This window comes from Centroberyx gerrardi, chromosome 9 (assembly GCF_048128805.1).
Source record: "Centroberyx gerrardi isolate f3 chromosome 9, fCenGer3.hap1.cur.20231027, whole genome shotgun sequence".
NCBI lineage: Eukaryota > Metazoa > Chordata > Actinopteri > Beryciformes > Berycidae > Centroberyx > Centroberyx gerrardi.
The window spans coordinates 17,448,260-17,460,072 of record NC_136005.1 but is presented as its reverse complement, the minus strand read 5'-3'; the positions used below and the strand labels follow the sequence as shown (position 1 = coordinate 17,460,072).

The 11,813-nt window shown below is 45.4% G+C and overlaps 1 protein-coding gene across 1 annotated transcript; it reads right to left on the bottom strand.

Moving 5' to 3' along the window:
* Nucleotides 1-289: 289 nt before the first annotated feature.
* Nucleotides 290-8,534, bottom strand: cdh24a (cadherin 24, type 2a). Its single transcript, XM_071912852.2, has 12 exons — nt 8,240-8,534; nt 7,980-8,099; nt 7,484-7,651; nt 5,530-5,711; nt 3,758-4,014; nt 3,495-3,631; nt 3,210-3,331; nt 2,604-2,721; nt 2,190-2,498; nt 1,846-2,038; nt 1,297-1,696; nt 290-1,183 (listed from the first exon to the last, which is right to left on the bottom strand). The coding sequence occupies exons 1-12, from the start codon at nt 8,520-8,522 to the stop codon at nt 290-292; spliced, it is 3,183 nt and encodes a 1,060-aa protein (XP_071768953.2). The 5' UTR covers nt 8,523-8,534.
* Between the last annotated feature and the right edge of the window lie 3,279 nt (nt 8,535-11,813).

The following is an 11,813-nucleotide window of genomic DNA, read 5'->3' as shown; positions in this document are numbered from 1 at the left end:
TTTGAAAGCCTAAGTGCATTATTAATATCAGTTACAAGAGCAGTGTAAAAGTGACAGATTTCATATGCATTTTATAAACATAGTGGAGGTGAATCTATGAGGTGTGCATTGATTCTGCCACGGATCTTGGCTCTATCTTCTCAGCATCCTGGATTTTCTGGTTGGGGGGGGAAAACATGAACATTTCTGTCAGAAGCTGTGTATTTTGCCACCCTATCGCGCTTAAAATCCATCACTGTCAAGACAGTTCTCCTCTCTCTAACGTTCCTTTTTATCCAGCGCACGTCCTCTAGAAATCCCATCTCTGCTGCTCTTTTTCTTTGTCCTCCTCAGTTTCTTGTTTATGCGTCTCATTGACAGTAGCCTCCACATTCTGGCCTTCCTCTACCACAGGTGTCTCTTCCTCTGTCAACTTTTCCTCCTGCTCCTTCTCCTGTTCCCTCTCCTTGATGATCTCCACCAGCCTCTGAAACTTCTGGTTTAACTCCTCCATGCCTCCCGCCGCTCTTCCCTCCTCCTTCTCCCCGTCGCTCTCCAGTGAACTCAGTGACTCGGCCCTTGAATCGCGCCCCTCGAACTCGTAAGTCTGCAGTGAGTCATAGGGTGGCTGGGACAGGTCAAAGGTCACCTGATCCAGACGGAAATTCAGGAAATCTTCCACTCTGAGAGACAGCGGGTTGGTAGCGCCCGTTCTCTCGGGCGCATGCTCCGGCCCGCACGCCCAACCCTTGTTGTATCCAAACATCGCCCCAGGTAAGGGCAAAGGCTGTGGGGTCAAGTCCTTCCTCCCCAGTCTGTACATGTTCAGAAGCTGCGCTCCCCCTGGGTACAAACCACTGCTGCTAGTCCCGTTCACAGACATCCCTCTGTTATTTGGATTCAGAGAGCCCACAATGCTGTACGCGTCCCCTTTCAGGTAAACAGGGGCGTTCGCAGTATTGATCTGGCTGCTGCTGGAATCGTTTCTCTCAGAGACGGAGGGAATAGAGGAATCGGTATCAATTTCATCTACTGTAGAGCTGGTCGCTCCAGTGCTGATCTGCGTCTGGGATGAGCCCGGTCGTCCCTCCGGCTGGTTTGATGAAGAGCTGGTGTGACTCTGGCACGAGGATTCATTTGGGTCACAGTAGGTCAGAGTTGCAGCTTTGTTTGCTAGTGTCGCCTCTGTTTCTGCTGGGTTTATCTGCAGAGGAAAACAAGAGGGAGGGAATTAGACGACACAGAAAGACACTTGGAGAGCTTAGGATAATGGCGGCATAATTTCATCTGTTTATATCAACACTGTTAATATCTGACCTTGACCTGGTCCTGGGTGTGTTTAGCGTCACAATTTGCCTCGCTGCCTCCGTTCCTGACTGTGGATTTGCTCTTTGCCACCATGTGTTCTGCTTCATAACTACCCAGCTCAGCAGAGTGAGCCGCCCCAGGCTCCACGGGCTCGAAGGTGCTCTGGTTCTGGATGACGAGGGAGTTACCGATGTGGCTGCTGGTGAGCCCGTGGGTCAGCTGGGCTAGTTGCAAACCTGCCTCCAGCGGCCCTTCTGGATAATCTCTGAGAACGGGCAGCGTGTGGACGCCGTAGCAGAGACGACCGTAGAGAGGAGCAGAGCCTGGCCGCTGAGGGTCCAGGCCGGGGCGGGGGTTACGACTCCAGCTGTACGTTCTGGCCCTCGGCGGATTCTGCTGGGTGTACCATCTGTGCCAAGAGATGAATGTCAGAGAGTGTCACACGCACGCTGTCACGTACGCACACGCACGCACACACACACACACACACACACACACACAAACAGATACTTCCATAAGCCACCATCACAAGGATAAACTTTTTAGGACACAGCTCACATGTTCCTGTTGTTCTGCATGTGTTGTATTCTGTGCATGCTCTGCAGCGCTGTAATGTCAAAAGCTGCCGTGTCTGCTTCCCCTCCCCCCTCGTCATCGTAGGATATGATGTTCTCCCTGACATCATCCTCCTCGAAGGGTGAGTGGGAGTCTCGCTTCTGATGGCGCAATGACAGCGACAGTGCACACACCACTAAAGGGCAAAAAACAGACACATGACCACAGAGTCTTTAGAGGCAACCTGACACAAATGCTCAAAAAGTCAAGAACAGCATACGGCTAGTACTGCAGAGACATGCAGAAGCGCAAGGATAGAACGACAGCACTGAGTGGAGTAAACGTACCCAGCAGAGTGGTGATGCAGGCCAGCATGGCTAGTAATGTGACCATGCTGAATATGAGAGATGGAGAGGCAGAAGGCATGGGCAGACAAACCATGTGTCTCTCCCATCTCCTGTCCCTCTGTCTCCCCCTATCCTCTGTCTGCATGCCCCCCCTCAGACAGGGACAAATGGTCACAGTGACCGTGCCAGTGTTGGTCAGACCAGAGGCCCCATCGCGCAGCACAACTGGCACGTACAGGGTGAGTAAGGAGGAGGAAAAGCCAGGGAGGGGCTCCAAGGCTGACTGGAGCACCAGGCTGGCTGTCACACCTGATAACAGGGCAAAAAACACAAAACATCAAACACACCGGTATTGGCTGGCGTCGTGTTTTGTGATTGTGTATGAAATAGAAAAACAGAGCAAATCGGTACTACCTCCACTTTCCCTGATGGTGAGGTTGAGGGCAGAGCTGGACTCAGGAGGGATGCTGAAGTGGACCGGAGTGTCCTGCCCTCCTTGGTCTTTGTCGACGGCTCGCAGGACCTGCACCACCTGCGTAACACAGAAGAGGATACTCTATTTGACCACAGAGACAACTCAGCTAATGTCAACCATATGCTTAAAATTTTAGTAGCCTTTTTTAATGCAAGTATAGATTATTTTAATGATCAAGTGCTGAAGCAAAGGAGGATGAACCTTAGTAGGTGAGGAAGATAAGGCATACAGCCACTGTTATTAATGAATCAACAAAATTTTTAGAACTCTTAGACACTGTAGAAAAAGAAATTTCCCCAAAACTATTTTGTGAATTAAAGGAGGGGGTAAACCAAGATTTAGGTGGGTCTACCTCCGCTATACCCCTTGTCTCATCATATAATGTTTTAACAGAAGAAATCAAATCCAACATCAAATCAGAAATGAGAAAAAAAAAATCCTTTCAAAATTGATGTGACTTGCCAGAGCTCAGGAGAAAATGGATCAAACGCAGAAAACAATCTGAAGTGAAATGGAATATCAGGCGAATGATAACAGAAACTGACCTGACCGGGGGCACTAGAGTCACAAACAGACGTTGTGTACTGCCTGTCCAACTCCGGCGCATTGTCATTCTGGTCCAGTGTCTCTATGGCAACCACAACCCTTGACACAAGATTGGGATTGTCTGGAGGAAAGGAAACCAGCACTTATGTTGAAATTATCTAGGAAATTCCAACATCTCTATTCCTCACTTTCTATTCTCAACCCCAGGCTATGCTGCCAGTGAAATATGACTCTCGACTCGGCTGCGGCGGCCGTAGCGCCGGAGGGCAGAAGGGCTGACATACCCCTCTGTGTGGCGATGACAGTGATATTATGCCACTGCTCCCGCTCGCGGTCCAGCTCCATCACTGTGCTGATGAAGCCCGTGTCAGAGGCGATGCGGAAAAGCGCCTCAGGATCTGACTGGGGATCGATGGAATACCTGAGATATGGAAACGGACAGAAGAGAGGAAAGGAAGGGAAGAGATAGAGGAGGGGGAAGTGAGAGTGAGTGAGTGAGTGAGTGAGTTGGTGAGTGATTGACTGACTGCGAGCATGTAATGGCCACCTGATGTTGGTGCTCTGTCCGGTGTCTGGGTCCACAGCGTAGACCCGGCCGACGGAGCAGACCGGGGGGCAGTTCTCCGACACGTCCAGATGGTACCGAGCCCTGGAGAACCGCGGCGGCTCGTCAGCATTAAGGACCATGACCCGGACTGTGGCCTGGTCCTTAAAAGGACCTTTCCTCAGGTAGCGAGCGTCCACCACAGGGTTGGCAACCTCCACAGAGAAGGAGTACGAGCTGCGGGTCTCATAGTCCAGCAGCTGTAGAGTGAAAAATAACTCAGCCTTATAGTCTGTATGCTTTGAGGCCCTTTCATAAATTGTTCATATATGTATATGTCCATATATGCATATATACTGTATAACCATTCATTCAAAATTCTTCCTGCTTTTCTCACTCTATATCGTCCTCTATAATTCACATATTCCTTTCTTTTGTCCTGCTTTTCTCACTTGATATCTCCTTCTATAACTAACATATTCCTCTTTTTTTGTCCTGCTTTTCTCACTTGATATCTCCTTCTATAACTAACATATTCCTTTCTTTTGTCCTGCTTTTCGCACTTGATATCTCCTTCTATAACTAACATATTCCTCTTTTTTTGTCCTGCTTTTCGCACTTGATATCTCCTTCTATAACTAACATATTCCTCTTTTTTTGTCCTGCTTTTCTCACTTGATATCTCCTTCTATAACTAACATATTCCTCTTTTTTTGTCCTGCTTTTCGCACTTGATATCTCCTTCTATAACTAACATATTCCTCTTTTTTTGTCCTGCTTTTCTCACTCTATATCTTCCTCTATAATTCACATATCCTTTCTTTTGTCCTGCTTTTCTCACTTGATATCTCCCTCTATAATTCAAATATTCCTCTTTCTTTTGTCCTGCTTTTCTCACTCGATATCTCCTTCTATAACTCACATATTCCTCTTTCTTTTGTGCTCATATACTACTCTGTAATTTATTTTCTTAGGCAATTACCCGTCAGGCTCTCATCCTTACCTCATTTCCTTAATCTAATCTTGCACTGTACAATGGATGTCCGGTGTCGTAAACACCCTTATAAAGCAAGTAAAAAGGCAAATTCACATACGCTTCCTTTAATATACATTTTTGAATGAAGGATTTATATTTTTCAATCAGCTGATCATCAATTCATTGTAATTCATTAATTGTACATTGTAGAACTGCGCTAATCTGCACCTGTCAGGGATAGAGGCGTTTGAATGTAGTGTTGAAATGTTTGGTGACTAAATAGAAATACTTTGAAACAGCAGAGCATGTATGTGAACACATTCTAAAGTGCCCTGAAATAATGTGATAGTAGAGGTGGTAGAGTGGCCATTTCAGCTAAATGAGGCTCCACTGTACTTCTAATCCAACCAAGGTGAAAGCAAGCTTTGTTAGAGTATATTTAGCTTCAAGGATGTTGGTATCACAGCAGACCTGGTGAACTGCATTGTGGGACTGGAGTCCAATCTGTTTTTGTCTGATATCTTGTTTATTTACTGCGTCTATCGGCAGCCCTGACAGAGGCTGATTGAAATGATACTGAATGCAATCTCTGTGGCAGGAAAATAGAAAGTGACTGTGACAACATTATGGAAAAAGTCTGGCATAAGCGCATCCAATCAGCTGTGTCACCCGTGTTGGTGAATCCCGTTTCTACACTTTTTGTTGGTATGACATGAATGTTGTTGTATACACATGCGTGATTGTCTGTACCTCTGTGTCCTCTCTTCATCCTGTCTCTTCACTCTGTCTCTTCACTCACCTTGTTCAGCACAATGACCGCCTCTTGGTCTCTTCCAGTTATATTGAATGTGTCCCCTTCCTCAGTTTCCAGGATAGTAAACTCCAGCTGAGCGTTTTCCCCCAGATCAGGATCTGTGGCAGTGAGGCGGCCCACCTCCACTCCTGGTGCTGCTAACTCAGATACAGAGAAGGACCATGCACCTGCAATGGGCACAGCATAGAAGAAAAAGAATGAATTGAATGATTTTGGGCACGAGCCCTGCATGTTGATTCAGGTCCCTATCCTCAAACCATTCACTAGAGTGCATTTGTCTGAAAAACACTGGATAGAGAAAGACAGATAGGAAAAACAGAACATGGAAAGAAACTAACCAGACAGCCAGACAGGAGAAAAAGACAGAACGGTGCCTGCATCGCTCTTTTTGTGTGCGAAAACACAGTTTGACACAGACTTGAAAAATAAATTGTAGTGGCAAAAATTGAATATTAACATAATGTAATATGTCACTGCTGTTGCTGTAGTGGTTGCAATTATATTAGTGTTTCATTTGCATATTTTATAAAACAAGAGCACTGAATATCTTAAGTAGTTCCTCACTCTAGTAAGCAGTATTCTGCTAATGACTGAAACCTTAATATGCAACTTATTTCAACCATTTCAATTTTAGCTATTTTCATTTTTATATTTGACCTGTAGATAGAAGTAAGCATTTTGCAAATCTAATAACCTTTTAAAGCTTCAAAATACACTGGAAACTGATGTTTAGTTGTCACCTACAGTTAGTTCATGCATCAAGAGTTTTAATCTGAGAATGAAAACCTTCTTAAATCCCATCATTTGTTTTTTGGTGGTGCAGTTATGTTTTGCTTGGATTACAGACTTTTACAGGCATTTAACAAGCATGAAAAAGCAGCCAATGATCTGTGGCAGGTCATGTCAGTTAAATGGATTTACATGACAATCTCTGCATCATTCTATAATGCTACACTTAAACTAGCTGCAAAATCAATGCAGTGCTTTCATCTAAAGCAGAGCAGGGCATATCTCAATCTAATCCTGACCGTTAATAATTAAAAGCCTCCATAATATAAAGAACATTTAAAATCACCTTTCTCATATTCAAAGAGAATATTGGATGAGCTGTTTGTTTGAATTGTCGCATTATTGTCAAATAGAAAATAATGACCTAGAGTAAGGTGGTGTGGGAGGGAAGATTCAGTCATATATCAGTAAATAAATAATAAACTCTCGGCATTTGGAAATATTAAATTGCTTCTATAAAGCACTGTATTAGAGCGCAATATATCAACATGAGGGTTGGAGGGGAGGGGTCTTTAAACATTAAGATGAATGGCAGTAAGGAGAGGCTGTCGGAGAAGAAGTAGAGAAGAGGGGAAGAAAGCAGAGAGACAGATACATAGAGAAATGGACTGTATGTCTCAGAGTGTTAGACACATTCTGCAGTGATTTTACTGCCTATTGAAGCAGAAAGCACTGAACTTTAGGATGAAATATTAATAGTGTGGAACGTGGAAAAGCTTGGATAAGAAAAGACCGACATGATCTTTCACTCTTCCTGCTCGAGGCGCAGGCCATTCGAACCCCAGGGACCAAATGGAAAAGTGTTTCCACACACGTTAATGCCAATCATCTCGGCAGAGGATATGATATTGCAATCGATGTTAAAAACAATGAACAGGAGGAAAGCATAAAATGAGAGAGAAATATTGACTGATACACTGTTCAGCTTGAGTTATTTTAGAGCTTATCTTGCACCAGGCCAGACAACAAGGACCCAAAGGAGGCAAGGAATATCAGACTACTGTCACAAATGCCATTACAAGATGTTTCATCATTTTAATCTTATACACACACGCGCGCGCACACAGACACACACACACACACACTCTACAGTTAGTGAGATTGAAAGCAGCCAGCAGTTAAGTGGTGATCTGATAACAGCAGTGCCTACTCCGTCTGAAGAGAGGGGGGTTGTCGTTGACATCGCTCAGCTTCACCGTGACCGTCGTCGTCCCTGATAACCCACCCAGATGCCCCCCCATGTCTTTGGCCTGAAGGACGACCAGATATTCATCCTGGGTTTCTCTGTCCATGTCAGGTACAGCTGTGCGCAGGACGCCTGGTGGGGAGGGCCGACAGGACAGAGAGCAGTGAATCACAACACTACAGTAACAAAGATCACAGTGACACAATGCTTCTTGAAGTTATCAAAGTGATGCACAAGCATGCATTTTGGAATTACAATAAGGCAGAACCAACGACTCCATGCCAGTGATGCATTTGCAAAAGATAATGTCAATTGGACATATGGCAGCACAGATACAACATGTGTTATCTAAATAGACCGCTGGGATTTACTGTATACAGTAGTAATCATCAGCCAGCCAGGCATATTATGGTAAATAGCTTTGAAGGGATGTGCGGCACTTGTGTGGCCATGACCAGACCTGTCTGAGGATCCACAGAGAAATAGTCCTGGCCCTGGGTAATGGCATACACCAGCCTGGCACTGTTCCCATATGTCGGATCATCGGCGTCTCTGGCTGTTACCTGGACTATGGACGTCCCTGTTAGAGAGAGGAGGCAGCATAGGTGACAGGCCATGGGAGACCTCTCAAAAGGACAGGGAGACTCTTAGGCACCTGAAACGTAAATTAAAGGCGGTGGCTGATTCTGGAGCCATCTTAATGCTGTCATAGTGCAATACCTATGTTGGCCATCTCCGGCACCATGGCAACATAGGGTTCGTTGGGGAAGACGGGCGGGTTGTCGTTTATGTCTTGCACTCTGATGATGAACTCAGAGGATGGCTCCAAGGCGCGGCCGGTCTGGCGGTCTGTTACTGTTGCGATGAGGCGGTACTGGTCCTTCTCCTCCCGGTCCAGGGACTTGGTGACGTGTATGTTGCCCGTCTTACTGTCAATAACAAACACAGAGCCCACCCCCTCTCCCTCCAATATATATTTAGTGCGGCCATCACCTCTGTCCATATCCGTGTGCAGCTGTAAGAAAAGAACATACAGAAAATACTAAATTAATGCAAACACAATTTATCTGATCTCATGCTGTGAATCTTTTCACAACATTGGCAACATGAGGCACAGTATGGTAATTCACATATCGCATCCCTCATTAACGCTCATCCATTTGTCTGGCAAGTACTGCAAACATGACCATGTGAAATGGATGATTTATGTTAAGACAAGATGTGCTCAGTGAGTCTGAAATGAATGGTACCAGGTGTGGAACATACATATGGGACCAGGATGAGTACTGATGCATACAGCTAATTAACTCATTGGACCAAGCATGCCATTGGGGGATTGTTGAGGGCAAGAGCACATCAATGTGGACAGTGGCCCTGCAAATGTCCCATGTTCACAGATGCATACTATTGACACAGCCAAAGTATCCATCTGTATGTGTCTTTCTGTCTCTTCTATCCATCTGTCTCGTCCTTCCCTTATCCAATCCATCTGCTTGCCTTTTCCTGTACCTTTAATCCTCCTTTTTTCAGTTCTTGTGTCTTCCTCTCTTTTTATTAAGCTACCTCTGTTACGCAGTGTCCATCTGCTCACATTTCTCTCTCCGTCTCCCTCTTCCTTGGACTATCTACAGTATTTTGCTCTTTGGTGCAGAGTGCTTGTTCAGTATTTAATGGCAAGAGGATATTAGTGTGAGCTAGATGGGTAAAAGGCCAGACACACAGAAATAGAAAGCTAAAGAGATTACTCAGCCTTCATCACATAGAGCTTTCTGACCAGGAACCTTCACATCTATCTACCCTTAAGGCACATCTGCACATGTTCATAATCCACAAGGCTTACTCACACCCTCTGCTGTGGACCTCAGTTACTCACACTCAAGCCAACTAAAACCTGGAATCTTAAAATTCAGCAGCAACACTGACTGATTAATATTTAATGAGTAGTGTAGAGTGATTTTTGCGGGGCTTATTCATTTTATCAAGTGAAATTTATTTGCATCACAGCCAGATTTTAATTGTCTATATGTTGTTAAGTCTGCAGTGAGTCAAAGCATGTGTGGCCTTAAGATGGATGTCCATTTATTGTACTTGAAAGTGTTTACACATTCCAAGATGATATGTTCATCCCAGCTCCAGTTCACACAATTCACATTGGCACACACGCAGGCACACACCAGGAAAAAATAGAGGCTCACTGTGCACACTTGTGTGTGTGTGTGTGTGTGTGTGTGTGTGGTGTGTGTTGGAGGATAAAGTTGGGGATTATAGAAACTCGTGATAGCGTACCCTACAAATTGCTAGATGAGGGACTCAGGGTTTTTTATTCATTCCTACACCCACACCCCCCTCCCTCTTTCTTCCTTAAAGCTAGCTTCGGTTTTGATCCCACACTTCACCACCAGAGACATCTTTGTCAGTGTCGGTGCCTGTCTCACTCTTCTGCTTACACTCCCCGCTCTCCAGCCCCTCTTTCTTTGCAGCCCGACTCTCCTCTCTGTCTAATTGCTGGCTCAGTCCTGCTGTGCAGCAGTCGGCATGGTAAAACACTCACGGTGGGGAAGAAATGTATCCAATCCATAAAAACAAAAGAGGAAAAGGAGGAAAAAAACATTTCTCTTCCTGCTCCTTTGTCACTCTCTCCTTCTCTGTAATCAGAATTTTTCTCCTCCTCTCACTTTTACAGTACATCCACCTTCAGTCTATCCTCTTCATGCTGCTTTCTTTGGCAGTGAAATTCTAGCTTTTCACATTAGTTAATCTTGCATCTTGTGATTTGAATTGTTGATTAATCACCTTAAACCTTGCACTGGTAATAAGTTTGACATGATTATCTCTGGTATGTATAGCAAATAAAAGCAGCAACATTTGAGAAAAAAAAAAGAAAACTGAATAGTACATCCAATCCCCTCACGACGCAGACATGTTTTATTACAAGTAATCAACTTCAGGACGGCGCTTACAGTGAGCTGAGTCTCGTGTGTCTACTGATTGCTATAACATCCCTCCCTGACTGTATCAATAACAGCCAGAGAGCAAGATTAAACATTTATGAGGTGTACACAGCATTGGTAGGAATCCAATCTAGCCTGCCAGTATAAAGTATGCTGCTAGAGTGGCTGGCAGCGTTCCCTGTTAGCGTTACAGCTGATATAATCCACACTCTGAGTAAAGCTGCCAGCAGCTGCATTAGCTGCAGAGCGCCTGCCTGTGAAGTGCTACAAGTAACCTCCGGGGATCGAAATGGTTCAGGTGTACTCTGGATTAAATCATCTCAGACACTTTTCTTGTTGCGACACCGACAGCAGTTGAATGCTGCTGGTGTGGCGACAGTAGAGACTCACCAACCTTGAGCTTTAGTATGTGAACTGACAAGTGGGGCGGGGTGGGGGGCCTGCTGTACAAGGTGATTCACATGCTGACTAGTTGTGACAACGGCTTACCCGTCCGATGAGCACAGGCTCGGGTCCTCTGTACTCTTCGATCACAAAGAACTGGTTCCAGAGCCAGCTCCGGCGGCGGCGAGAGTGAGGCTCGGCCTGCAGCAGGCGCAGCCCCGACCGACCGTCTTCAGACACCACGACCCATTTAGCCCGGCCCTGTGTCCTCTCAGGCAGAACGTCAACACCTGTCTGCAAATGGAGCTCAGGCTGGACAGCAGACTCCTCATCTGAACCGGGGTCCAGACTGTGACCGTTATTTACAACTTCATCCTCACTATTAGACATTAGAGTCAAATTGCCCCTTTTTTCTGGAGTCAGAGAGGGTTGAAGGGAACGGTTTGGTATCTGGGATTTGGCAGTAGATTCTGAATGTAGAAGTGCGACCGTTTGCCTTGCTAAGGGGTTCTTTACAAAGTCAAAACCATTAGTCTCTCTCTCATTCAATTTAAAAGCCACATCTGTCAGGGTTTTCATTTCGTCCTTGGTATTCTGAACATGGCCTTCCAATTCTTTGATTCTCACTAAAGAAACAGAAATACCAATGAACTTTGGGTGGAGTGGGACTTTTTGACTTTTCTCAGATGTTACCTGTAATTCATCATCTTCCTCTGAAAGGCTCGCAGCCACTGAAGTGCCATCTCTCAGCCTCTCCCCCATGCAGACTAAAAAAAACAGAAGCACAGTCTGCGCTGCCATGGCTGAGAGTCACTGGTCAGTTCGTTTCAATGGATGCTTGGAGAACGGCTGATCAGAGGCAGATTTTCACAATGCTCCATCCTGTCTTTTTTTATTCTGGGTGTCTTCTTCCCTCTCCTCCATCATGTTTTCGTTTCTTCTCTCCAGGGTCAGTCTTC